The sequence below is a fragment of the Nelusetta ayraudi genome, unplaced genomic scaffold, assembly GCF_046127955.1.
Source record: "Nelusetta ayraudi isolate G7.1 ecotype Tasmania unplaced genomic scaffold, CSIRO-AGI_Nayr_v1 ptg000048l, whole genome shotgun sequence".
Classification (NCBI taxonomy): Eukaryota; Metazoa; Chordata; class Actinopteri; order Tetraodontiformes; family Monacanthidae; genus Nelusetta; species Nelusetta ayraudi.
The window spans coordinates 5,175,001-5,201,748 of NW_027466098.1; the positions used below are offsets into that span (position 1 = coordinate 5,175,001).

At 42.8% G+C, this 26,748-nt stretch overlaps 1 protein-coding gene across 9 annotated transcripts in view; it reads left to right on the forward strand.

Moving 5' to 3' along the window:
* bcas3 (BCAS3 microtubule associated cell migration factor) overlaps window positions 1-26,748 on the forward strand; it is a 294,364-nt gene that overhangs the window by 32,833 nt on the left and 234,783 nt on the right. For all 9 annotated transcript variants that reach the window (XR_012928166.1, XR_012928167.1, XR_012928168.1 and 6 more), the window contains exons 12-15: window positions 208-378; window positions 4,008-4,101; window positions 16,282-16,415; window positions 21,173-21,512. Coding sequence is in view for 5 of the 9 variants with exons in the window: in XM_076035853.1 (XP_075891968.1) it covers window positions 208-378; window positions 4,008-4,101; window positions 16,282-16,415; window positions 21,173-21,512 (739 nt within the window). In the remaining 4 variants the exon portion in view is untranslated. The remainder of the gene's footprint in view (window positions 1-207; window positions 379-4,007; window positions 4,102-16,281; window positions 16,416-21,172; window positions 21,513-26,748) is intronic.

The following is a 26,748-nucleotide window of genomic DNA, read 5'->3' on the forward strand; positions in this document are numbered from 1 at the left end:
GAGTAAAACACGGTGCATTTGCACGCGCAGACACGTTATGGTGATATTGCACACATGGCCGTGCTCTCAGCTGATAAAATGAGCTGCCCATGCAAAATAAAATGAAAAATACACTTCTATGTTTTTGTGTTTTCCTTTCATAGGTTGTATTGTTTGAAGGGACATGGATTTCCATTATTAAGACAATTTATTTGATGGCTCTTGCAGACCTTAAAGACCGGCTTGACAATTGTGGGTAAAGTTGTCACCCAGCTGGCCGGCACCATACCTGCAGGCACTCCGGACGAGGAGGGCGCACCTCACAGCACCAGCCGCCGCTCCCCTCTCAGCCCCGGCGTGGTCACCATCATCGACACTCACAGTGTTGGTGAAGGGCAGGTCAGTCTGAAAACCCCTTGTGTTTTCTGTTTTGACCAGAACATCTTTTTTTTTTTTTTTTTTTTTCCTTTTCTTTAATAAATGCCCCCTGCTGTGACTGGTGCTTTTCTCTCATTAACGGTGTTGCCACTGAATGTGCTCGACTGTGGAATTGGCTCTCGGTTCACTGCTTGCTAGTCATGTCACTGACAGCAGCATTGGCCAACATTCTGATTGGCTGTGGATTTAAATGTTGACCAATTCCAAAAAAAGAAAAAAAAAAAAAGAAAAATCTTTGTTAAGTGTTCATCAAATCAAAACCACACAGGACAGCCAAACATATATACATATTTACAAAATACACACACTGACACTGGAGTACATGGGTCCTCAAGTACTTTGACTTACTGTTCCGTTTATGTGTTATACAGGAATATATCAGCTAATGGTCCTAGCAAAAAATACTACTAACACAAAAATGTTAATGTAAATAGAAAATTCCCCTTTAATTGTTTAGACGTGTTTAAGAGCCAATATAAACTTCTTTGTGGCATCACCAGTAAGTTTGGTGTTACTTGTGGTCCTCAAGGATGTGACAGTAAAAGCAAGATGTTGAAATTGAAATGTTTTGAGAAATTCTCACTGAAGCTGCATCGTTCCGTGAATGTTCCGTCAGTATTTCTTTGGGAGACAACATCCTTGAATTAGTGAAAAAAGAAATCTCCAAGGAACTTCCAGCCAAGACACATTTTATGACTGCCATGCAATGTTTACACATTTCGCACACACACACACACACACACACACACACACACACTCTATTTCTGTTCAAAAGCAGATTTGTCTTTTGTATATTATTTTCACTCTACTTCTTAATTTACAGTTTTGATGTTTTAATCTGGCCTTCCCCCTGTAGTTCCCCATTGCTCCTCTTTTTTCCATCTTCTTTCTTTTTTGGTATTCAAGCCTCCCGCTCCTAAACGGTCTAGTGCACTAAAATCCCTCTTTCGTGTATCCAGCCCTTAACATTCCGGGACCTAAGAAGCACCGACACAGACGGTCTGATTTTACGTGTTTAATTGATTACGTCTGCCCACTCAAATAAGGAACAGTATATGCCCAATGTATACACATTTACCAAGCTTGAAATTGTGGCCAGTTTGTTCCTGGCACCGTGCCCTCCTGGTCGTGTCATGTGTGAACCAGGTAAATATAACTTTGGCCTCTGCGGTTTGGTGTGAAACAGGAACATCTCCAAGGTTGTTTTTCTTTGCTGCGGTCTGGACACACTTGGGCGCCTTCGCCTCATCCTGCAGGACTCGCTGAAAGGTGTGACTGAAATGCGTTGCATATTTTAACAGCCAAGCTCTGAGCCGCAACCCTGTTTTAGCAGCCCTTGGTAGGAGAGACGCTCTGTAAACAGTCCTTTGGCGCGTGACCTCACATGAAGCCCAAGGCTGAGTGAGCGCACTGTATGTAAAATCCCACTCGTTTTATGCATTTTAATGAAGGATTCTGGAGGTGGGTGAAGCGAGAAAAGTTGTCGGCAAAATGTTTAGTGATAAAAAAATGGGAGTAATAAATCAAGATGTTAATCAAAGATGCAGAAAGATTATTTGTGATCTCACATCGTTTTCCTTGATTTTATGAACTCTCAGGAAAGCAGACCAAAAAAAGACAAACAATCGCATTACATTTATTAAAATGTATAGGGTAGTTTATGGGATATTTTCAGGTCCAGTCACACAGTAATACACAAAAGTACACAATGATCAAAATTAATTCTAACAATGAACATTACAAAAAACAAATAAGAGACTTGAGGTTGTTTTTCGCCATAATACAGTCATTAATTATGACAAATTGAGATTTATATTTTTAATTATTCACTCTATCTTTTCACTTCTTGACTGACCCGAAAACCAAACTAGTATGCACGAACAATCAAGCTTTGTTGTTCAGGCCCACCGAGGTCAATATGCCTATGCATATGAAAAAAAGAGCATACATAACATGATGGAGTCTCGTCCTGCTCATGATTTCAGCCCTGCCAGTTGCCCCCCCCCCGCCCCCCACTGTACTTCCCCTTTGCGTCAAAGAAATCCTTAAAAGCTTTTATCCCCCTAATTCTCCTCGGCCACTCCAGACCATGATTAATCACACTGCCGTAGCTGTCACTTTTTTAATGAGGCATGTTAGCATACATAGTACAGTATGTCTGTGATACGGTTACCACACACGGACGCAGACGTACACACACACTCTTCTTTCCTCCTGCGAGCGGCGAGTGGAGTCGCTCCTTTAGCCAGTGTGTTGTCTTCCAGACTGGCTGCAAGCCTTCGGAAGAAGGCCTGTACTCTGTCACCGGCAGACACACTGTAACTGTACTCTGGCCATAAACACTGGCTGGGCCAGTGAGTCGGCAGGGTGGGAGGTGATTTTTACAGAAATGGGAAAAGGCAGGGAAACGATAGAGGTGATGGCCAGGATATTCCAACGTCCTCCAGCCTTTTTGAATTTCCCATTTGGAACATTTGCCTCATGACACGCAGACACACATCTTCTCCTCCGTGCAGCTACCACTCACCACCCCGCCCATCCCCACCCAAGAGCACACTCGCGTTTCAAAGGATCCCCTCACAGAACAACATTGCTTCACTGCATTGCAATAAGAAGGGATCTGCTTCATGTCACCAACCTCTTTGTTTCTTCCTTCTCTCCTATCCGTCTTTTTTCTTTGCTTTTACGCTGAGAGAAACACACAGAGGCCGTCTCTTGTGTGGCTTATTTCCGATTTAAAAGGTTGAGCCAACCTCCCTGGCATTGATAATATAAAACAGGGGCCAAATGTCAGTCACGTTTAGAGACACACATACACACACACACACAGTTAAACAAAATATGACCCCATTTCCAGGGTTATTTCTGATCTGATCCAGTGTTTGAAGGAGTCGGCTCCCTCTCTCAACGAAGCCAACACTTGATTCGATCCAGTCTTAACGAAAAAATCAAAACAACCAAAAAAAAAAACAACTTTACACTCAGATTTGGGACGGGAGCCAACATGCGCTGTTTGGCGTAAATGTCTCTTTCTGCGGCAAGTTTCAGAAGTAGCAGGCCAAGGCTAAAGTTGGCGCCACTTCCCGTCTGTTTACGGGAAAACCCACTTTCATGGCACTTTGTCAACACCACATGTGAAAAGCTATATTGTTGCCAAAGTAAATTTGTCTCTGCTTTGTTGGACCGTACTCTCCATTGTGGTCTGAGTACATCCTCTTCCTCAAGTACCAACACCCTTAAAATATCATCCAGATGATTTCACAATTTTGATGCATCGTTCACGTTCTCGTTGCTCATCGGATAATAAGGGTTTTCTAATTATCGTCCATCCACAAGAGGGCATTGGTACCTTCAAGAAGGATTTTATTGTCCAGCTGTTCCATTATGGGAGGAGACGTCAAAGAAAACTACAAAGTGATATTAGACCCAAACCAAAGTGGGAAGAGAAATCCTGGAGCTGCGGGGAAAGTCCCACTCTGGTTCAATGTTCTCATTGTTAGAAGTGAATTGGACTTTCTTTGTGTTGGTGTGTGTTTATGTATGTGCATTCTTGGTGATGGTCCTGTGGCGTGTCTGTGTATAAACTGCAGGTCTTGGTGAGTGAGGACTCGGACGGAGAGGGAGTGGTGGCTCACTTCCCAGCTCATGACAAACCCATATCCTGCATGCAATTCAACCCCAGTGGTAAGATTCTTGCACACACACACGTGCACGCGCGCACACACACACACACACACACACACACACTCGCTGTCACACATGCAAACTCACACATACACACATTTACTTTTGAAAAAGGAACAAGAGCAATTTTGCAAGCTTGGGAGACATAAAAAGCAGGGAGGAGTGATTACACTTCCATTCATCTGTAACATGCTCGGCGCTTGGCTCACAAAACGCCTCATCACATGCCCGTCTCATCTTGTTTCCATGGTGTGGATGGACCAGACAACTCAGCCAAATATATTCATAGCAGCCGCGGTGTGTGTGTGTGTGTGTGTGTGTGTGTGTGTGTGTGTGATTCCATATAATGTTCATTGAACATGTTTTTAGCCTGGCCTTCCCAAACGCATGTGCCGAGAATAGATGCAGTCAACCGATTTGAGTCAGAAATCTGAATCTAAAGAAAATCCTCAACACACGCAAACATTTTGGACGCAGTTTTGCTTTTTCCTTTTCTTTTTGTGAATCACTTTGGGATAACCTATTGAACATTAAATTTAAAGCAGAAAGGGACTTAAAGATTTTTTTGTTTCAAACAATGGATGTTGAAGTTTCCTTTCTTTTAACAGAAATATTGATATGTTATTGAAACTACAGAATATATTAGCAGTGATTTGGTATATTTTAAAGCTAAACTCTAATTTCCTAAGTTAGTATATTTCCTAAGTGGCTTGTTTTTAAGAGATCACTTTATTTTGTAAATATGCCAATGCAAGTGAACACCATACTTATTTAAAACTATATTCCATTTTCTGTTTGTTCTTAGTTCCACCACAGGCTTCCAAACAGGTTTTGCAATTCCCCTGACACAGATTTAAAGATATATAGTTAACATATCTGACCTAAAGCTCCAAAAGAAATGCTTGTGTTTATGGTCAGGAAATATTTTACATGTCCATTTGGATGAGCCCATAGGTCCCTAGATTCCGTGGCTTTGGTAAAGCTCTAATGTTCTAAGAGGGAACAGTGCAGATTGAGACTTAAAACCTTTGGGCTGACATCAGTTTCCTATGCCAAATCGGATTGCAGCGTATGCTTATACATGCGGGTGACAAAACATACATAAGCAACGGGGAGACACTTTGAAGTTCATGACCACTAATACGCATTGGTCAGATGAAATTCTTTACGTCCCTAAAACTCCAGTTTGCCAAGTGCAAACTTGAAAGAGAAAAAAAAAATGCGCAGAATGCATAAAATGCATTTGTTTATTCATAAATCAGTGTGCTGAGTTAGCTGGCAGTTTTTTTTTTTTCTTTCTTACATTCCCTTGTCACCACATTATTTTACCTAGGTGCCTGCTTTCTAATTTCATAGCTTTGCTGACCTCCTCACCCCTCAAAAGCAATGGACAGTAGTTGCTTTGTAAGTGTGAACAGGCTTCCTCATCAAGTGTGTGTGTGTGTGTGTGTGTGTGTGTGTGTGTGTGTGTGTGTGTGTGTGTGCGTGCGCGTGCGTGGATGATGTGTCAGCTCACGCATGGTCCCGTCGCTCCCACGGCGTCTACGTGTGTGTGTGTGTGTGTGTGTGTGTGTGTGTGTGTGTGTGTGTGTGTGTTCGCCCACTTTATTGCCGTGTGTCTGTGTGTGTGTGTGTGTGTGTGTGTGTGTGTGTGTGTGTGTGTGTGTGTGTGTTGTGGGTGCACGTGTGGTTAATAAAGGAGCTGCTGAGAGATGTTGCCCACCCAGTGACCTCCAGGCCTGAAGAATTCCACCCCTTGCGTTGCGTTGGGGCCAAATCAGCATTGAGCATGAGCAGGATGCTCAGACCAGACATTGCTCTCCTACTCCCAGACTGTAATACACAAACTGAAGCAGAAGAGCTAATGGCACAAAAAAAAAAGTCAAAAAGTTACATAAGAAGAAGTTGCTTTTTGCTTTTTTTATTCTAAAAAAGCTCATAGCGTAAAATAGATTATGTGGTTCATTGTGAAATAAAGAATAATAATATTTAAAAGGGCAAATAATAAACACTTGAGGATTAAAATGTTGTTTTTGGTGCAGGTAACGGAGGAGAAATATCTAGAGGCATGAGGGCATGCACCACATATTTACAAAACAAACCACATATTTCATGTAACAACTGAGTTCAGCAATCATGTGAACAGTTAAGGTGGCATCTTTTAGAAAGGGAGTTCTAATGTGTCCACTTGGTTTATGATAAAGTGTCTGAGTTAACTAACCAAATAGATTGATGATCAAGTAAACATTGGTGAGATGGGCAGCCACGAGAAATACCATAGTTTCACCTAACAGTGTAGATTAAAAATTTTTGGTATTCATTTATTTTGGAAAAATTATGTATTTTAGTTATTGTGACTGTGATTGGCCAGTGACTTTTTGCCTTTGCCCAAGCACAGCTCCTCCTTGATAATATGTTTACGTGCAGATCCATGCATTGACTCAGATGGTTTGAATTCCCAGCACAGCAATTGCCTTTATATACATTTCATAACAAGTCATCAGACTTTGCCATTCTAGCCGGCTACAGTTGCAGCACATTATAGAGCAGAATGGGCCAGCAGGAGCCAGTAAAGTGAAGCTGAGCTGTAAATCGGTGCCCCATTTCAAAACAGGGCTATGTGAAAAGCCTAAATAAAACATAATGTGATAATTTGCTTATCTTTTCTGTTATATAGTCAATTGCAAACAGATGGTAATGTACATACTGCTGCTCTCACGTTATCAGTCACATCAAGTTTCCTAAACAGAGCGTAAGCTTGGTTTGCAGTCTGCACAAGCAACACACAAGGCGAGCCGTCACAGAGGCGAGAAGATGTTAAGAACTGCGCTTTTTTGGTTGGGAAAAACATAGTTTAAACCTCACGAAGGATTACTTTTCTGTCATTGAGGCAAATGCTTGAGAGCTGTCATACGGCAGTGGTTCCATGTTTCTAGCAGTACACCTAACACATTAGCTTTCAACAAATAGAAGCCTAACAGAACATACATTCAAGACATTTTTGACTTGTTTTTTTGTGGCTGGACCTTTAATATACATCTTAACAGTGTGTTTGGTTGAATAGTTCTCTTGTCACATTGATGTATTAGGTTACAGTGAATGTGTGGTTTAAATTCATTGCCAAGTATATAAATTAGCAAGCTGGCTGGGTTGTCTTTGACCCTTCTTGTCTGTCACCATGTAAATACAACAAAAAAACAAAACAAAACAAAAATGTGTTTGGCTTGTACTGTTGTACTGTGTGCAACATATTAACATCTTTCCAGCCAAACGGGGGTAAGCAAATATCTGTTTCTATTGTAGTGAGGCCAAGTAATGGAATTAGCTTGGATCTGTGCACATGAATAGACGCTGCCCGTTTCCAGTGTTGTTATTGCAAAACCCCTTGCACTTTTATTCGTTTTCTCTCTTCTTGGTTTTTTTTTGGTCATTTCTTAGCAGTCCTCTCTGGACTGCCTCTAAATTAGAGGCCTCTTGATTTTTTTTCAGGCTCCAAATCCCAAGTGATGGGTTTATTGGTCTAACCGGACTCTCTCTCCAAGGAGTTAGGTGAAGCGGCTTTTACTGAAATGCCTCCTTGGCTCAACAGAAGTTCAGTGGTCAAGCTCAGCATGGCAGAAACAAGAACTGAGGACCAAACAATGATATGACTTAAACAGAGCCTTGAAAGCCAAAAAGTCCTGGCTGGGAAGAGTTATGTAAGAAACCCAAGTGGCTTGTGTGTGTTGGAGGCTCTACAAAAGGCGGCCTGGTGGCCGCCAGTTCTTGGTGTGGCGGCTGGCGCTTCAGTGCATCTGTGGATCTATTCTTGGTGCTGTAATTAGAGGGACACAGATGAAGTGCAGTTGCAAAGCGCCCTCTTTAACAGCTGTGATGTGTGTCCACTTGTTTTCTTTCACGTCTTGTCCTTTTCACTTGGCCCTAACGATGCCTGACTTGATCGTTATGTGCAGTGCCAAGGGCTAAATACATTCATGCTGTATTGATATTTGCATTGTCCAACAACTTGAGCGTGACTTTTGGAGTATGATTGGCACCGGGATGCAGCGATTGATCCAAAAACCGCGGAAGTTGCCACCATGTGCTCCTCATTTTCTTCAGCCGGTATGGCAAAGGATGTATTTTGAGCATTTGCTTCGCAAAACTTTCCTTTTGACTATTAAAATTGATCAAACTCGATTTACTTTCAAAGGTGCCCGGTAGTAATCATCAGCATCAGTATTTCCAACCACTGAGTTTACAAATAATGGTATTTTTTGACTTTAAAGGTTAAGTCTGTAATATTTGGAGATTTTGAGAAGGAACAGCGGCATCAAGTGGTTTCATTTTGGATTGTAACACTCCTCCTCCCTCTCCCGAGCTTGCCAGTGAACTATAGTGGCCAGCGCACACATACTTGGATACCTTCTTCTGCGTTGGTTTATTTGAAGACATGAGCAGACACCCTGAATATGAAATGCACTGTCAGGCGGGCTAGATTGTCCACAACGGGCTTCCTTGGAAATATGGCAGCGCAAAATGCCAGCTAACTGGGAGCAATTTGCTATATGTATATTTTTATATATAAATAACAACCATTCCATGGGTAGGAAAACCAAATGACTTTTACTGTACTGCGAGTATCCACCTATATCAATGTATCAACCGGCAGCGTATTAAGCTTTTACAAATATAAAAAAAAAAAAATCATAAATCAGGCCATATTTTGCACGCTGGCCCTTTAAGGGCCAAGTTTTGGCTCCCAGAAGCGTCTTCATTGTCTAGTTTGGATTTCCTTTGATTTGATTTGAGATCTAAAAGCAAAAACAAAAATACTAATCTACAGCATGTGTTTCAGGTAAAGACACAATTATACCCCCCCCCCCCCGCCCCCCCCAACCCACTCCACTTACTTTTCTCAGTTTTCACTAAAGCACAGTGGGCTGCCACGCAAATTCGAGCTTAATTTTTGCACAGGAGTCCAAATGTTCCGACGACGGTGTCTTGAATACCCCATCAAAGCCAGGAGTAATGGCGGATGAATCAAGACGGAATCTCTCGCCGCACGGAACTGTCCCATAAACCACATCCCTGCTTTAGTAACAGGCCCATCTAATGAATAGCCTGACCCGCTCAGCCCCGGCCATTGAGGCAGCTGTGCCGTGAAGGCAGCTCTCTATGGTGCAATAACTCTGTCTTTCCATCCCACTGATGTGTGAAAGAAACCAGGCCGTCGCCGAAAAACCCGGGACCCACACGCACATGTTGAACACGAGGGGAATTCCCCACACACAGACAGCTCCACTCCGCCGCACGTTTATAGTCACACATTTAGCACGGATTGAGTTGTGTCTTCACACCAAGATAGTAATTAGTGTGTCACATCTGGCTCTGATGTGATTTACAATAGCCACTTTTGAGCACTTTTACTTTTTTCCCCTCATGCTTGGGATATGCCGTTCCCCTGTCTCATAACTCTACTGGGGAAGCTGCATTATAAAAGAGCAGTGATCATGATGTCAAACTCTGTTGTGACAGTATTTGTTCAAGAAGTGTTCAAGAACTTCAGAGACGAGCCCAATAAATAAACTGTTTTAATTTCAAGCAGATGGGGCAACAATTTCCCCATGGGGATAAATTAAGTATCTATTATTATTATTATTATTATTATTATTATTATTATTATTATTATTATCATTATGACTATGATTATTATTATTATTATTATTATTATTATTATTATTATTATTATTATTATTATTATCATTATTATTATTATTAGATCCCTGGCAGTTTCTTAATCCCATTGATTTAAAATAAGGTATGTATTAGTCAACTCTAACACAACATATGAACTCGTAGACTCTGAGAATGTTAAACCCTTTGCTAACATCGAGCCCAAACCAGGACAGGACAACATACTGTACCCTGAGGTATAGTAGCTATTAAATCTAAACCAATTTGTGAAGCTATTATATCTAGAAGACCCCCAATTCACACCAAAATCCTCTGCAGCGCACCGCAGACCGCGGCCAGTGTGCAAGTTCAAACCAGGCGCGACACGGGCACGTTTCAGAAGCGACCCAGAAGCGTGAAACCGCGCCGCTTTGGAAAAATGTTGCAGCATTTTTCGCAACCGCGTCAATCGCAGCAGGTAGAATAATTTTTGCTTTTATATGTGCTGGATTTTACTGTGAAACGTCAACGTGACGTATCAGCTTTAACACTGTTCATTTCAGTTGTCCAAAAATAAAGCGGATTTCACTTTAAATTTGAAACTATATAGCACAAAATGCAAGTATACTTTAAATACCTGCATTTTGTATCAGACCAGCAGTTCGGTTTATCTTATTTTATTTTTTTATACACACCAATACTTGGGACACAGTTTGGATGGGCAAGAGAGTTTTGTTTCACTGCTGGTTTCTTTAAATACATGCAAAACTACCTGGGTTATCACGCGATCTTGCAGTCCTTGCATGAACTGATGGAGCCACGCCGTGCTGGATGCTCCGCTCGGAAACATGTTTGGTGTGAGAGGGTGCGGAGACATTTCCGCACCACGAACACTTTTGGTGTGAATTGGGGGATTATAAGATTTTGTCTCAGGGGAACCGATAAGAAGGCTAAGTTTAAAATGTTCAGATCATGTGTCCCTCCAAAAAAGTAAGTAAAAATAATTTGTTTTACCAGGCTAAGAACAAACGGAGCATTTGGGCTTGCCAGTGACCATGATTGAGAGCCCACTGTAGCTCAACCCATCTCCCCCTGGCACTCACCAAAGTCCCAGACACCTCAGCAGTGTTGCAGTCATTTACTGCCGTCTCATTGCGGCCACATGCAGCTTATTTGTAACTTCTTTACGGTATGTGTGTAGGTGGGTGGTATGATGGGAAAAGTGTAAGTTGTTAAGATTTGTGTTCCCATGATTGGAGCGCTGGTTTGTTTGTACTGGCAATGGCCGTGGAAATTCTTGAGCCATAATTGCGCCTAAAACGACCACAGTCCAGTTCTCACCTTCGCAATGGTGACTGTGTGTGAGTAAGCCTTTCAGGCTTTCAGCAGAAGCTAATATGTGGAAGCGGTGCGCGCACAGGGCCTGCATATTTGTGAGCATATTCACAGAAATTTTAGAATGGCCATCAGATTTGAGTCAGGCTCACTTAGACTTGGTCGAGTTGCGAAATAAATATACAGCTTAAGTTGCACACTAATGTCAGCATTTGTTAATTTTGTGCAGTAACTTAGTGAAGGTTAGTGAATGGGGATACAAACAATGTTTGTGTGAATGTGTTTTTTTTTTTTTTTTTTTTTTTTTTAATTCTTTGTAGCAGTGTTAGTGTTAGGACTTCTTGGTTTGCAGCAGTGTTTCATCAGTTCATATTGCATATATAAATCACTTAAAATGATGAAATCTTCTCAATAAATGACTAGAAAGACTGTATGTATGTATTTATGTATGTATATATATATATATATATATATATATATACATTCATTATTCATATATTAATTTCAGAACACTTGAATGATTTATCATCATTTATTAGTGGTGCACAAACTTAGTTTTATGTATTCAGAATCTCTAATAAAGACGTGTGTGTGTGTGTGTGTGTGTGTGTGTGTGTGTGTGTGTGTGTGTGCGTGTGCGTGTGCGTGTGCGCGTATGCATTTTCCTTTCAAGTCAGAGGACAATGAGATCACTGTTAAATCTAAGCATGAGCAGCAACTGTGAATATTCAGAAGGATTTCATGAGTTAACACAACAGAACTAAAGTCTGAGAAGTTTTCAGAGTCCATGCAGTCAGTGCAAAAGAGCTTTATGGCCTTTACAGCCTTGGTGTCTGCTGTTTGCTCAGAGACAGGATTAAATGCTGATCACAGTTCCAAAATTCTTTATCAGGAGATTTCCAATGTGCACAATTTGTTTCGGGGATTGCTTCAAAAGAGTCCTGGTGTTAAAGCTCCCAGTAAGCTTCTGTGAGAACATGTTGTCCTTTGTTAAAAAAAAAAAAAAAAAAAATCCACACACAAAAAAAAAAGAAAACTAGAAAAGTATTAAGATTAACTGGGAATTTGGATTAGTGCTGGTTAATTGAGGTTGTGGCTTTGCTGGATGGATTTCTAGCAGGTTCACGCTACTGAAATGTTTCCCCCCTCTCCGTGGCTGTTGAAAGTCTCTTTGGCCATCCAGCATAGGAAATTCTTTCTGGCCTCACCAGCGACTTTAGACCAAGAAAAAAAAAATCCTGCATGGAGATTGGTTAAATGTAAATACTCTATAAAAGATACTTTGGGAGTTTGTTTTCCCCTTAAGGTGATGAAAGAGTGAGCCTGGAGCTGTGCCTTGAGAACAGTCACGCTTTGTGAACTTGACCGCTACGGTGCCTGCCCCTAGTCTGTCGGCACAACTTGAAAGCCAATTGAGTTTTTGCCCTGTTAAAAGTTGTCGTTTCAGCTCAGTAATATTAAACTAACAGCGACTTCTTAGCTAGGTCACTCTCTCTCTCTCTCTCTCTCTCCCTTCGTCTCTCTTACACACACATACACACCTATTCATATCTATTAATATCTAAGTGCTCAAAGGTGGTCTGCCTGTGAAGCGTACAGAAAAACACCACCCTCGGTTTCAGCTCGCTTTACATCAAATGAACCCAAGGTACCTTTCTCTAATTCATCAGGAGTATGTTTTTAATGCTTTTAATGCTTCTTTAATCCTTTGACTCTCCAAGAGTCTCCCTCTCCATACATAAATGCTAAAAGAAGCATGGGCACAGTTATGACATTAGAAAGGACATGCCACGGTGGGTAACAGCTCTTTTTATTTTCTCAGTGTGCCACCAATCATTTGTTTGTTGTAGTTTTTAAGGCCTGATGATGCTCCTGTTCAGGTCAGTGGCACCATGAAAAGGTTTTGCTTATTGAGGAAGATGACGTTCTCACACTCTGGGTCATTCACCGAGCGCAAACGGAAACATCTCAGTCGCTCAATTTACAACGACTATTGAACCATTCATTTCGCAAGTTGAACTCATCTATTTTTCATCCTTTCAAAACTTTTCCGGCCTTTTCGAAAAAATAAAAATCAGAATGTGTAGAATAATACAACAACTTTGTTCTCTCTAATCCATATTTTCGAGGCTCAAACATAAAAAAAGGTTGTCTATTACAAAAAATAAAAACTACGTATGAAATGTGGATGTAATTAGTTTGAATTCAAGAGCTGCGTGAGTTACAGGTGGTTGACTTTTATCACGACCATGTTAGTAAGATATGTTAGAAGGATGGCACTTTTTTTTTCCTGTGTATTCAGAATGCGGACGCCGTTATTGCCGATATTTTGTCTCGATTATTTCTCCTCTGGATGAAGACCTGTATACAAAGCAGGTAGTGCGCATAAAGAAAAGTTACACACACTCGGCGCGACTAGAGAGGGACTGCATTAGAGTTCCCCGGCGTAAGTGTAAATGTACTCGAGCAAACAAAACGTTCTGTCCATCCCCACAAAATGGCAGCCCTGAAAACAAAGCAACAGAGCTCCGTGTCATGGTGGATTCCCTTTCATTTGGTGTTGGTCTCATTTGCTCTGAAGTTTATGTATCCCAGTAACAGTAAGCTATCTAAGTCCCCCAACTACTCCATCATGTAAGCTTTATGCCTTCCACATGGTTATAATTTGAGATTTTCCAGATTTTCAAAGCTCCCTCTTTTTTCCCCCCGAGCCAAGTGCTTTTAATTAAAAAGCGCACCAGTTCTGTTGTGGCCTTTTGTGTCGCTGTCCAAAAAAACAAAAAAAATATTCTCTGTCTTCCCATTTCATCCCCCCATTCTTTTCCCTTTGTCCTCTACTTTCTCTATTTCTCCATTTCTCTTCCCCGTCATGCGTGTTTCCTCCGCGCCATCATCCAAGCCGCCTTTTCTTTTTTTTTTTTTCCAAGAACAAACGGTAGCCTAACCACTTTGTTAATGAAACATTGCATCCGCTAGTAATGCAAGAGTAGATGTTTTCTATTTGAATGGGCAACGACTGGACGGTGGAGCCCAAGGCGAAGCGAGAACTTTGGCGGAGCAGGAGGGGTTTGGGGGGGCATGAGATATTTATGGAAATGATTATATCACTTCCCTCGTGTCCCATGCGGACTCATGTCTTGCACACATGGCAAATTAGAAGTCATCCCTTCTAGTTTAATGCATGTGTGAGCGCGCACGCCAGCGATTTTGGTACTAAAACATCGTAAATATCGGCGTAACCTCAGAGACGAGGTGTTATAAATAGGACGTGTCAAACCCTGCTCCGGCCAGCCGCGGCTTTTCTGCAAAACCCTCTCCTTTCACCCTCCCAGCGGCTCGGCTACTTTTTAATTTGGCTTCCCCGCAGGCTAACCGACTGACGCCTCACAGTGAGGGCCCCCGTATTTCAGCATGGCCACAAACCCCCCTGGTCCTCGGGCACTCGTGTCTCCAAAAGCGCTCCGGCCTCTCTTTGAGCCGTTGCTTTTTTGGAGCTCAGACTCTGCCATCAGCAGAAGAGAAGGGAGAAGCCGGCCCTGGCTCGAACGCTGTGGCTAAATCTCATCTGTCACAAACCCAAAGGGCCGGCCGCTCCAGCCCGTGGGCGGGTGGGGCCCGACCAAAACAGAGGGAGGAGGAAGAAAGAAAGAGAGAAAGAAAGAGTGGAGTGTGGGGGGAGAGAGGGCAGGAGAGCGAGAGGAAGCTCCCAGATAAACAGACCGCAGCGCCTCGGCTCCTAATCACCCTGTGCTTCCGTTTCCAGACTCTATAATTAGAAGGGCCCCGTCCCTTTTTTCTCTGTATTCCCAGTTGACGCAAATGCTTCTTGTGGCTTGGCACCTCGTTTCGGGCGTGGGTTTTCGAGGGTTTACAGGCCCTCGGCCTCAGCTCTTTGGTTTTTTGGTTGCAGTGATACAGCATGAATAGCAAACCACTGTCCTAATCCACACTTCACTTGGCCTTCCTTCTTTCCCTTTCCACCTCTGATAATCTGCGTGACCCCGTTGCTCAATGACTCGCTGCCTCCCCCCTCTTTCACGTCTCCATTTTTTCTTTCAAGAGCCGCTCCTTGGTAAAGCACAAATAGCCTGAAAGGGAAACGTTGCCACTGTGAATGAACTTGAGGGGGACATAAAATCCCCTTTTCCCCCCGCAAATAGGAGTGTTTTCCATCTCGAGTTGCTACGTCTTCTATCTCACGCCATTGCTGCCTTTTCTTTTCACGTTTGACACACCGCGTAATGGAGGCTGGCCGCTAATTAAAACCTACTGCAGCCTCCACATTAAAGATTCCACTGCGAGACGCGAGAGCAAGATTACTAATTACTTTAACTTAATTTTTTTTTTTTGCCTTGGATTCATTAAAGTGCAGTGGTTTGGACCTTGTCAAATCTTACACTCAGTGTGTTTGCGTAAATGTGAGTTAGTGCCCAGTCTGGAGCAGAGGGTTGTTTGTAATATCACAGAAGGCTTCTGGGATGGGTTTTGGGCTGTAGTTAAAAAGCAATGTGGTGTTTTTCCACACCAAGCCAGCTCAGCCCTGCGTTTGTTCTGTTGTGGTTTGTTGAGCATGTTGTTTATGGTGGGGGCCTATACTTTCTCGAGTTTGACGAGCTTCAAATAAAACAGGGCCAAATGAATGGGCTGGTTGGTAGGGGTTACACTGTGCTGAGCTGCGGTTCTGTGTCACAGTGAATCTCAACGTGCAAAAGCAAACACCGTGACCAGGCGCAGATGCATAAATACGGTGAATCGCTCTCCCCATAGACATTGACCATGTCAATGTCTGATCCGGGAAAGCCATTGATCCGCTCCTAACAAGGCCACACTTATGTGATAGTTTGTATTGAGCCATGGAGTGACCCTCTAATGCTGTTCAACATGTGTCCTGCACAGGTGTTTCAAAGTAGCTGCCCAGACGGCTATGCCAACTTTGTAGCTGAGCACAGTTTAAATAATCTGGTTGACATGGTGTGAATCAATTTGCTTGTGTTCAACCAGTTTAACTGCAAGTAAAACTCTTGTAAAGGTCTGGTGGGTGTGACATTGTAAGATGGAAACAGGAAATGCTAATAAGGAGACTGTAAGAATGAACTGTGTCGATCTCAGTGAACAATCACACTCTAGAAGCCGGCATGACTGTGCGAGAGCGCCTGCTAATACTGCTGGCTGTCTGTGTCCTCCCTGCAGGAATGCTGTTGGTCACTGCTGACACCTTGGGCCACGATTTTCACGTCTTCCAGATCCTCACCCACCCATGGGCGTCCTCGCAGAGCGCCGTTCACCATCTCTACACCCTGCACCGGGGAGAAACGGAGGCTAAGGTCTGATTAGCACAAATGTATAAGTAATGACTTCGATCTTCTGTCTTACTGTTTCAGACAGTCGAGAAGGGGGAAATGGAAAAGGGAAGACTGACTTAATGACAGTTTGATAGATAAACATTCAGTCTTAATGCTCAAGGTCAAATTCTTTAATTTTGGATTTCATTGTTTTTGAAGAAGACGCTGCAGTGCACCTTTCGCTCACTCAGGTGGACTGAGATTTATCCCAACAGCATTTTGTTTACCAGTCGGGGAGTGAACTTAAACTTACTTGTACAGTTACGTTCTCATGTGACACAGTGAAAAAGATCAACCAAAGTTATAATGGACTTTCTCCATGAAGCCAATAAAAATTTTACTGAATAACAAAAATCATTTTAAAATCAAAGCAAAATACGTTTTTGAATAATTGTCCTGCTAATAGTTGATAGGGTGCATTTTTACATCAAGGGCCCGAGAGTTATAGACAAAGATTCCCTGAAATACTGCATTATTACACTTGTGCCGCTTTCAGTAAGCAACAACACCTGCACAGTGTAAAATGGGATTGTGACAAAATAAACAAAACAGAAAAAAAACACACACATACAAAAACAACCACCAGTGAGTATGATTTACTTGACAAAAAAAAAGGTTTATTTCTGTAGCTGCTCGAAATGTTTTTATTGTCATACATCTTACACGCAGGTGATAAAAACAATGACTTTATTCAGTGTTGCAAGATTTTACCAAAGACATTTTTGTTTTTTGAAAGAAATATACTAGTGAGTACTTATTAGTACACTGATGTAGTCTCTCTCGGGAATGACAGCAGGAACACATTTTGTTTGTGAACACCAATGAAAAAAACAAAAAAACAAAAAAATGATGATTTTCTGAACACACTTTGGGCCCATTGGTACCTGTTGCAATGTGTAAATGCCACAGCCTGCCTGTATATAGCTCCTCACCATGACCATCCCTTTATAACAACATTGTGTTGTCTTCTGAACGCGACTTCCAGTTGAATAACACAGAACTCATTATGATTAACTGGAACCCAAAGTCTCCAGCTCTCAGTCCAGAGCGCCTTGGGGGAAATGGTCTCTTTATGTATGTACAGTTGACAGATCAGCAGTAACCACGTAACACTATCGATCAAGTCAGTGTGGACAGAAGTCTCTGATGATTTAGCAGTGATGAAACTAGACTAACAGAAGGAGAACAAAGTCACCTCTGAAGGCTGAAGGGACTCCCATTGCTAGTAATGTGTAGCACATAATGTGGGCAGTCAGTGTGAATGCCAGAACACAAAGTTAGGAGAAACATGGAACTTAATTCAAGATATTCCAAAAGTGGATATTGTCAGTAATTTTATGAATCTGATTCTTTGTTTTTTTTTCTGAGAGGATAAAAGACTCAGATTCTAATTATTGTATTTTTTTGTCATTGTTAAAAGTGCTTACTCAACACAACTACTTCAGGCCTTGTTGGGTTCAGGATTATTGACTAGGAAAACACACACACACATTCTCACTGCCTGCCTATAGTTAATGTACGACCAAACGGCAGGTCCGCTGACCGGCTGCACACTGAGCCTACTTTGATCCGGCCCATTGTAAACACTCAAAGCTGGCCTTAGCCGAGTGTTTGGGCCAGAGGTTATCGCCACACACTCTCTCCCACCTACACACACACACATGCTCAGACACACTGGAGAGTGATAAAGTCTTCAGTTAGGTGGGTGGAGGGACGCCTTATCTGTCTCCAGTGGTCAAACATGCGGCTGGCTGTCAGTGACCTGAGGCCAGGTAAACAGACCTGCCGCTGATAACAGCTGTAAGGGGCTGAAGGAGGGCCGTCACGCAGAGGAGAGCGGAGCCACAGGGCAAAGTAGCCAGCGGCCGCCACTTGAGGTACAGGAACGCTTCCAGTTACTGGGCAAATCTTGCGGCGCCGCACAGGAGCTGCGATTGCATTGATGTGTGCCCGAAGCCTTGATCGTGTCTCCGCATTTCTGTGCAGTGCGCTCGCCGTCTGCCGCAGCCCAGTTTCTTCCACGCTGTTAAATTTTAAACTCGTTTTTGCGTAATTGTGGCGAGAGAATAAATAAGGAGTGCCAACAAGGGGGGTGAGAGGGTGGATTTCAAAGCATTTCAAATAAAAAAAATGGTCCAGCGGCTGCAATCATGTAGTATATGTCCTAGTGAATTCAAAATTGGAGCAGACATAAATATAAAACAGTCAGATCATCTTTGCGTAAAGATACGTCCATTATCTTATTTAAAGGCCCAGTTTTCTAAAATTTGGCTTGATTTATGATTTTTACATTTGTAAAAGCTTCACATACTGCCCACAAATACATTCATAAACAGTATATACTCGCAGTACAATAAAAGTCTTTTGGTTTTCCTACCGTCACCAGCGGTTCTCATATATTTAAGAATATACATAGAGTTAGCTGGCAGCCATCATGAGCCATTATTATTTATTTTATTTTTTTAAATGAGCCAATCTGACAGTGCCCTGAATAAGAAATGTGCTGTCTGGCGGGGCTTCCTTAACAAAAATTCACGCACTGGACTTTTAAGACGTTGTACAACTTAAGATGCAGTTGTACAAAACTCACCGCACTTCTACTTCTTCTTCACTTCAGTTTAGTGGTGAAGTTGTCGCTGCATATGGCAAAGATATTTGCCGTTGACTAATGTATTATTATCCTTCCCTTAGTTTCATCCTTCCTCTCCGTCACATTTTTGTCATTCTTACACAGCTCTTTCACAGCTCACATTCTTTCACTGAAAAAAAAAGTCACACGCATCAAACTTTTTTTTATTTTTTTTGCAATCTGTCCGTGATCAAGGACAGAACTTACTGCTCTTGGCACTCGCATGTCGCCGTCCTCTTATCGTGACGATTTTAATTACCGCGCGGCCTTCCGCATCATGACTGCGCGGCCGCCGCATCCTTTCAGTCTCTCTCCCACCTGATTCCAAAGATACTGGCGGCAGCAAAGTCCAAAGACCCATTTACAGTTGCTGCTCTGACAGGTCCATTAGAAGCAATTATCACACGCACAAAGTAGCTCTTTCTCGTGTCCAAGTCATCCCCAACCAGCCCGAGCAGAGGTCAAGACTTCTCTTTCACTCATTCCTGTGAAGCAGAGCAACCGTCTGGTATGCTGAGGATGCCCCATTAACTGTCATTGCTGAGGACAATTACCTTCGTCTGACCTGGCGAGAGATTAGAGGGGCCCCGCAGGTACAGATGACTGGCTGATTTACCCGCGATCCAAATGAGACATTCCTCGTATGAGCGGAGCTGCCCCCTTTCATTTTTCCACCAACCACCTTCTCTATCATTCACTTTTAATAGCACGTCGACGGATAGATCCACGCAGGGCTGGCACGCTATCGGCCCATCGGCCTGTCGCACTTTGCCACTCCTTTGTCTCTTTTATTTCACCCTCTCACACTCCTCTGTTCTTGCATTGTCTCCCGCAGCCGATTTGTCTGGCTGGCTGCATGTCTAACATGCTCAGGGAGATGCTATCTTTTCAAGTGTCTGCGCTCTAGTCACTGTTTAAGGGAGGCGGCCAAACAAAGGATGCCATCGACTCCTTTGTTTTTGATTTTTTTTTTTTTCTTCTCGCTCACTGCCCGACACCGTTCGTTAGCCCTCGTCGACTTTTTCAAGTGCTTTGAGCTGCTTTCTTTAATAGTGTGAAAAACACAGTGTTGCATTTGGATGCGTAGGTTTCATAGGGAGTTACAATTTTGATCAAGCATTTAAGGACTTGAGCGAATGAAAGGAAACTGTCTGGCATGGTAATACGTTTGATAAAACTCCATTGTTTTCCTTTTGTGAATTACACATTGCGAGGTCCCATGTCCTAAACCTTTTGAATATCATCGTTCATCCACAAGAATAATGATGTCCTATAAGTCAATTTGACATCAGAAAAAAGAAAAGAAAAGAAAAGCATCTTTAGGCCCCATTGGAATACAAGGCGGCCACAAGGTGGTCGACTTAAAGACTTTTCTGATTTCTCTTCTTTCTGAGTTCACCGTCAGGCTGAAGGTATGTCATTGTTATAAAGCATTGCTAGAGTGACATTTACATATGGTGCCTTTTGGATTGGAGAAAAAAACAATTGATTGTTACTCCACTTCCCTTTTACAGATTACTCACTGTTCACCCCTTCATCTTTCTATGAAACATAAACAAGGCCCACCAGAGCTCTTTCTATCCTGACATAAATAAACGCATAAGGCATGGAGCCTTTTATAAATGTAGCTCTATGCAGTGATGAGTTTACCACCTTTTTTTCTGATCAATATTGAGAGAAAAAAAAATCACACTTTTCTGGCATGCCTCATTCTTCAATGGAGTTGATGAAGTAGCAGGTTCTTGAGCTGACAGCAAAAAGAAAAGCTGCTGTGTAAAGGTCCTGAATCGGCTAATGTGTGACAGAATATAGCAGCACGTGCAGGATAAACTTGGCTACAAAGAAACAATTAAATGCCCAATCAGAGAAGACTTCAGTCGTGAGTTCTTGCCCAAAATATGGGAAGAACGCTGTCCGTATCTTTGTGATGATGTGGCTGTGATTCATTTTAAGTCAACTCATCTAATTGAACGTTACACATGCAGTCACTTCAGCAAGAATGTGGATGTTGTAGAAACAAATTATTTCTGCAATTCCAATGGTGGTACATGTGATTGTTTCCCTCTCTCGCTCTTCTCTGACTGTTTCAACCCGTCACGTCTCTTCTCAGGTCCAGGACATGTGCTTTAGCCTGGATAGTCGCTGGGTGGCCATTAGCACCCTCCGCGGCACCAGCCACGTCTTTCCCATCAACCCCTACGGAGGTGCCCCCTGCGCCCGCACGCACATGTCCCCGCGAGTGGTCAACCGGATGTCTCGCTTCCAAAAGAGCGCCGGCCTGGAGGAGATCGAGCAGGAGCTGAACAGGGCGGCAGCGATAGGGGGAGGCACAGGCGGAGGAGGGATCGGAGGCGGCAGCTGCATCCTGGGAGGAGGAGGAGGAGGCATCGCCGGCCGCTCGAGCCCCATTCCTGGCCTGTCAAGCAGCCCCTCGGGGTCTCCACTGCATGGTGAGGAGCTGGGGAAGGATTTCTTTGGTTGACGTGTTTGTAATTTCGCACGGTCAAATTGAGGATTGTAAAGGTGGAGAACTAACAGCAAAGTCAGTCAAGTCTTACAAGCTTCTACTATAATCTACTCTACTAGTTTCTACTCTGCGGTATTTCACCACCACATTGACCCTCAGATACTCATCGCACTATTTCAGTCCATGAAATGAACTGAATGAACTAAACTTAAGTGAACTGTTGGCACGTAATGGATACAAATAAGGGGAAAAGGACACATTGATTGACTTTTGATAGGATTCACACTAACGGAGTAAATAGTCCAAGATCCTTTGCATGACCTTAATAGAACATGGACAGTCTCAGTTATATACAGATACTTATTAGATATAGACAGAGAAATAGATATAGAGAAAATAGTTCTGTCCTAAATGCAAATGAGAAAGAGTTGTTGTCCAGTAACAACAACAACAACAACAACGACAACGACAACGACAACAACAAAAAAATAACATAATTGATATGAATTCAATCTAATTCTGTTAGTTTGTCATCGCAGTAGCTCTTTTCCAGGTACACTGATCTTTGTGCCACAACCTTGCGTGCACTGTTTGTCAAACACATACCCATGTTGCTCACACTAACTTGTGTGTCCTTAGTTGGCAGAGGTACACACTGATACACAGACGTTACACCGATTGACCCCAGAGGTGTTACTCATTGCAAAGCATTTCAGTTCCCGTTATTCCGAGGTTTCCAGGAATCTGTTCTGCAGCAGAGTAGGTGTAGAGGCGGCACGGTGAGGTCACTAACTTGATAAACACTTCAAAGAACCAAATGATTCAGACTTACCAGTGGGTAGTTTGGTGGAATCGCACAATATTTTATCCACTCGTCGGGAATGGAAACCAGATTTTTAAGCCATAAGTCTTGATGTCATTTTCAGATTCCCAAGATACTAAAAACACAACAACTGTGTTTCTCTTCTTTTGTTAGCCTGAAATGGATTTAACTTGCCAAATAATTACCACAAATGTGCTTAAAAAAAAAAAAAAAAAAAATCAAAATTGTGTTTTCAAAAGACAAACATCAATATTAACATTAGTCTGTTTGCCCTTTTAACATTATTTTCTTTAAGGGTTTTGCCTCATGACACGACTTATACGGGACACCGTCTCGATATCCCATTCTTTTTCACACCCAAACACACACAAATGGCATGACAGCTTTTGACATTAATTCCCTTTTGCAACAGACAACAGAAGGATCATTACTAGACCTGTCACACATGCACAAAGTCAAGTGTCGGAATTAAACTTACTGAAGGATTTGATTCAAAGTTGTATATAAATGCTCAAGCTTCATAACTTAAATCCTAACAACAACAACGACAACAACTCCATAAATTCCAAAACTATATGCCACCATCACATTAGCCGTTAGATTTTTTCAAATCCTGAACAAAATGAGAAAAAAATGTAACACAGATCTAGTCTGCTTATTTTAACTTGCGCTATTTTTGACCTCTTTATCTTTTTACCGTTTCTGTCTCCATATCAGCCGGAATTGGTGAGGGAACGTGCTGGCACCCTGAGGTCAGGGTCAAGTCACGATGTTATCTGCCCGCCCGAAAATCCTCGTGCCACAGATACACACAAACATGCTCACACTCTGCTTGAAAGAATGACGCCTTCACTTCCTCTCCTTCCTGTCTTCCACGTCTAGACCCAGGACCCTCTGTAACCCCTGCACTCAACCACACACACTGACACAGATGCACAGACACACACACACACACACACACACACACACACACACACACACACACACACACACACATTCTTCCACATTTAAAAAAAAAGAATAACCATTAAACATTAAATGGATGTCTGACTTAAGAGAGAACCACAATTTCGCCGCGATGAAAGACAGAAAGGGACGCAAACATCAAAGTGAGCCGAGAGGTGAAAGTGAGTGAGCAAAGTAATGAGGTGCAATTGAGAGAAAATGAAGGAGAGATACGACGGGGCTGATTGAAAGAGGGTTGGTGGGGTGACAGAAGGAGGGGGAGAAAGATAAGTTTGTAGTAGCTGCGCTGAAAGCCGGGGTCTCTGGGAGCAAGGTCGTAAATCACACTTTTGTTTCAAAAGAGAGCATTAGGGCCACCTGTCAACAATTAGTCCCAACGGTGATACCTTATTGAGTGTGTGTGTGTGTGCGTGTACGCTTGAAGGAGATAAACTATCTCTATGTAACTGATTGGTGTCGGATGGTAACGCACTAAAAAAAAAAAAGGGGGAGGGGGTCAAAATACCAGATTAGACTGAAGTTGGAGGGAAGAATTTGCTCATTTCTGCAGGAGAACATGGAAGTATTTCAGAATGCCAGTGCCAGCATAAAGTGTGTGAGAGACTCCACAAAAGGCGAAGCTGTGTTTCACGGCACTTCATGCCAAACCACAGGGACCCTGTACTTCCAGATAAACCTAAAGAGAATCAATCTCACACTGTGTTACTATGTTGGTGTAGGAGTTGACTTCAGCTGATGCTTGTCCTGTGAGATTTTTTTTTATTTTTTGTTATTGATGCCTTTTCCTTACATTGAGATGGATGTGTAAGGAGCTTTTCCATCTATTGAAATTACATTGGTATGACCACTTTAAGCAACGTGTGTCCCTGAGGCAGCCTGTCTGCCTCTTACTGCATTTTTTTTTTTTTTTCTTCACTTACGCTTCCAAAACTTTGCGAAGCAGATGTGTTCCTGAAATGTTCTGTCTGAAATCACATCTGAGTTTTAGACAGAATTGAACTGGTTCAGTTGTGGCAAAAGCAGGAGGCATGCTCAAGGACAATGGCTGCAGTGTGGATGCTGCAAGTGGTTCAGTATTGTCAAGTTGTCCAACTCGTGTCAGCTGTTGGTGAGGAGTTAGTGTTGTTTGTGCTTTGTCAAAGTGGCTACTGGATGTGTGTATCATTGCCTCCAAAGGTCTCTGCCATCTTCTTGAACACACTTTGAACATGACGTGAACTTGCAAACACAGCCGCCAGTGCTCTCCTTTTGTATGTATGTGACAAGAACAAAATGAAGAGTTTCGGAGCCCGCTAGTGTTACAATGCGTTTACGCTATTAAGATCTAGTATAGCATAGTACTGCAGCCAAACTTTTATTTTTGATTGTTTTGCTTCAAATCAGAAACATGTTGCACATTTGGGGAAAAAGGTCAAACGTGTGTGATTGATCACTGGCCTGGTTTGTAACCTTCGCTGCTGTTCCAGTTGTTTGTAAAATGCTGCGAACATTTTATGCATTCAAGACTCCAGATTTTAACGACAATTTAGAGTTAAGTTTAAAAAAAAAGAAAAGAAAGAAAGTAGGAATGTATCTAAAATGTCATTTAACTGCCAGAATTGTTGAGCCTCAACTAAAAAGCATTAAAATCGAGGTGAGAAAAACACAATTCATTTGAAAAGATCTTTTTTTTTTTTTATGATGAACTTGTTTTATTCTCCTTGTTTCTAAAGCAATTTGGGGCTTTTGTGGTGCCGAGAAGTCAGTGCTAATGTCTGATTGTCAGGCGAGCTCTTTACACCAAAACAAGATGATTGTCACCCTCAAAAATAAGCATACATTTAAGTGGTGCAAAAAGCGGCAGAAAGAAAATGTGTTTCACAGTGGGGCCCTACAGTAGATCAGCTCACCAGTGAGCCGTCTGTGGCTAAGGTCATGTAGGTCTCCGCACGTCTGTTATTTTGATGACAAATTGGCCCAGTGCATCCTGCCACATTTAAATTTAGCAAAAAATCAGGCCGCCTCCGACCGCCGCAGCTGCCACCGGCGTTGATAAAAACGCCGTAATTTGCGACAATTTTCGCCGGACGCAAACACGTTGAGTCACATTTGGCCTTTTGTGTTGCGCCCTTCCGCCTGTTTTTGCACACTGGGTGTGAATCGTGGGCAGCCGAGGCGGCGTTCTTCTTGGCTGGCAGGAGTGCAACAGGGTGAGGCCAGCTGAGGCCGAGCCACCTAGCCACAACAGCTGCTCTGTGATTGTCGCCAGCGAGGGACACCGTTGATTTTTGGGAAGGAACTGCAGAAAAGTACACATCCTTCTCCAAACTGCCAGCCCAGGCCATCAACACACCTAAAAATAGAGGCCGGGGTTGGCTATCTTCTTGTCACAGTTGGAATCTGAAGTGGCCATTTGCGTCCTTATATACAGCGCCTCTCCCACCCTCCTCTGTGTTTTTTTCCCTTCCCTCCCCCGCCAGAAACCTTCACCCTGTATGATCAGCGTATTGTCATTTGAGGTGATGACCTGTAATGTGACCGTCCCGTGCCGTAAAGTGCGGTTTGTCTGCGGCCCAGCGCATACAAGCCCTGATTAGTGAGTGCAGTTCCTCCGCACAGGCCCAGAGGTTATTGAGGCTATACCAGGCACACGGCCGCCCCTTTTGTAGAGTTTTATTACTCAGATGTTTTTCGGATCGAGCCGCGGCGGCAGCGGCGGCGGCGCGCGTTACGCGGCATTGGGGAGCAGAGCAGCGGCAAACAGGTTGAAGGCGCTCCAAAAACAACTTGAACGTAATAATCAAGAAAAACCACCTTTGATATATCGATTTGATGCGAGTTCCCGCTCCTCCGTTGGAACGGTGCCCTTTGCCCTCTCCCGGTGCTGTCCGACACGAGTCTTCATTTTCACGGATCTGAGCTTTCTTAGGACATGAAAAGTGTTGCGGGTCCAGTGTGTAAAATTTGGCCTGATTTATCATTTTGATGTTAGTTAAAGCTTAACATACTGCCCTCAAATACATGAATAGAAGTGGATACTCGCAGTACAATCAAATTAATTTGGTTTTCCTACCCTTAGAAAGATCTCATATATATATATGAGAATATACATAGAGCAATACGGGTCCTGTTCCTAGTTCCTAACTGTTCCTAGTTAGCTGGCATCTAATGTCTTGCTGACGCCCCCATTTTTTAAGGAAGCCAATTTGACAGTGCCCTAAATACTATAACAAACAAGCTTCCTTTAAAACCAGGGCTTCCTTAAAGGTTTTACACACTGGACCTTTAACAGCCAGTCATTTCCCCCACCTTCCAACAGCCTCATGACTGCATACTAAGTGTCGGGTATGACAGTAGTCTTTTTATTTATTTATTTATTTATTTATTTATTTTTTATTGAACATGCCGTGTTACATTTGGTGTGTACACACACATGCGCGCGCTGGTCACA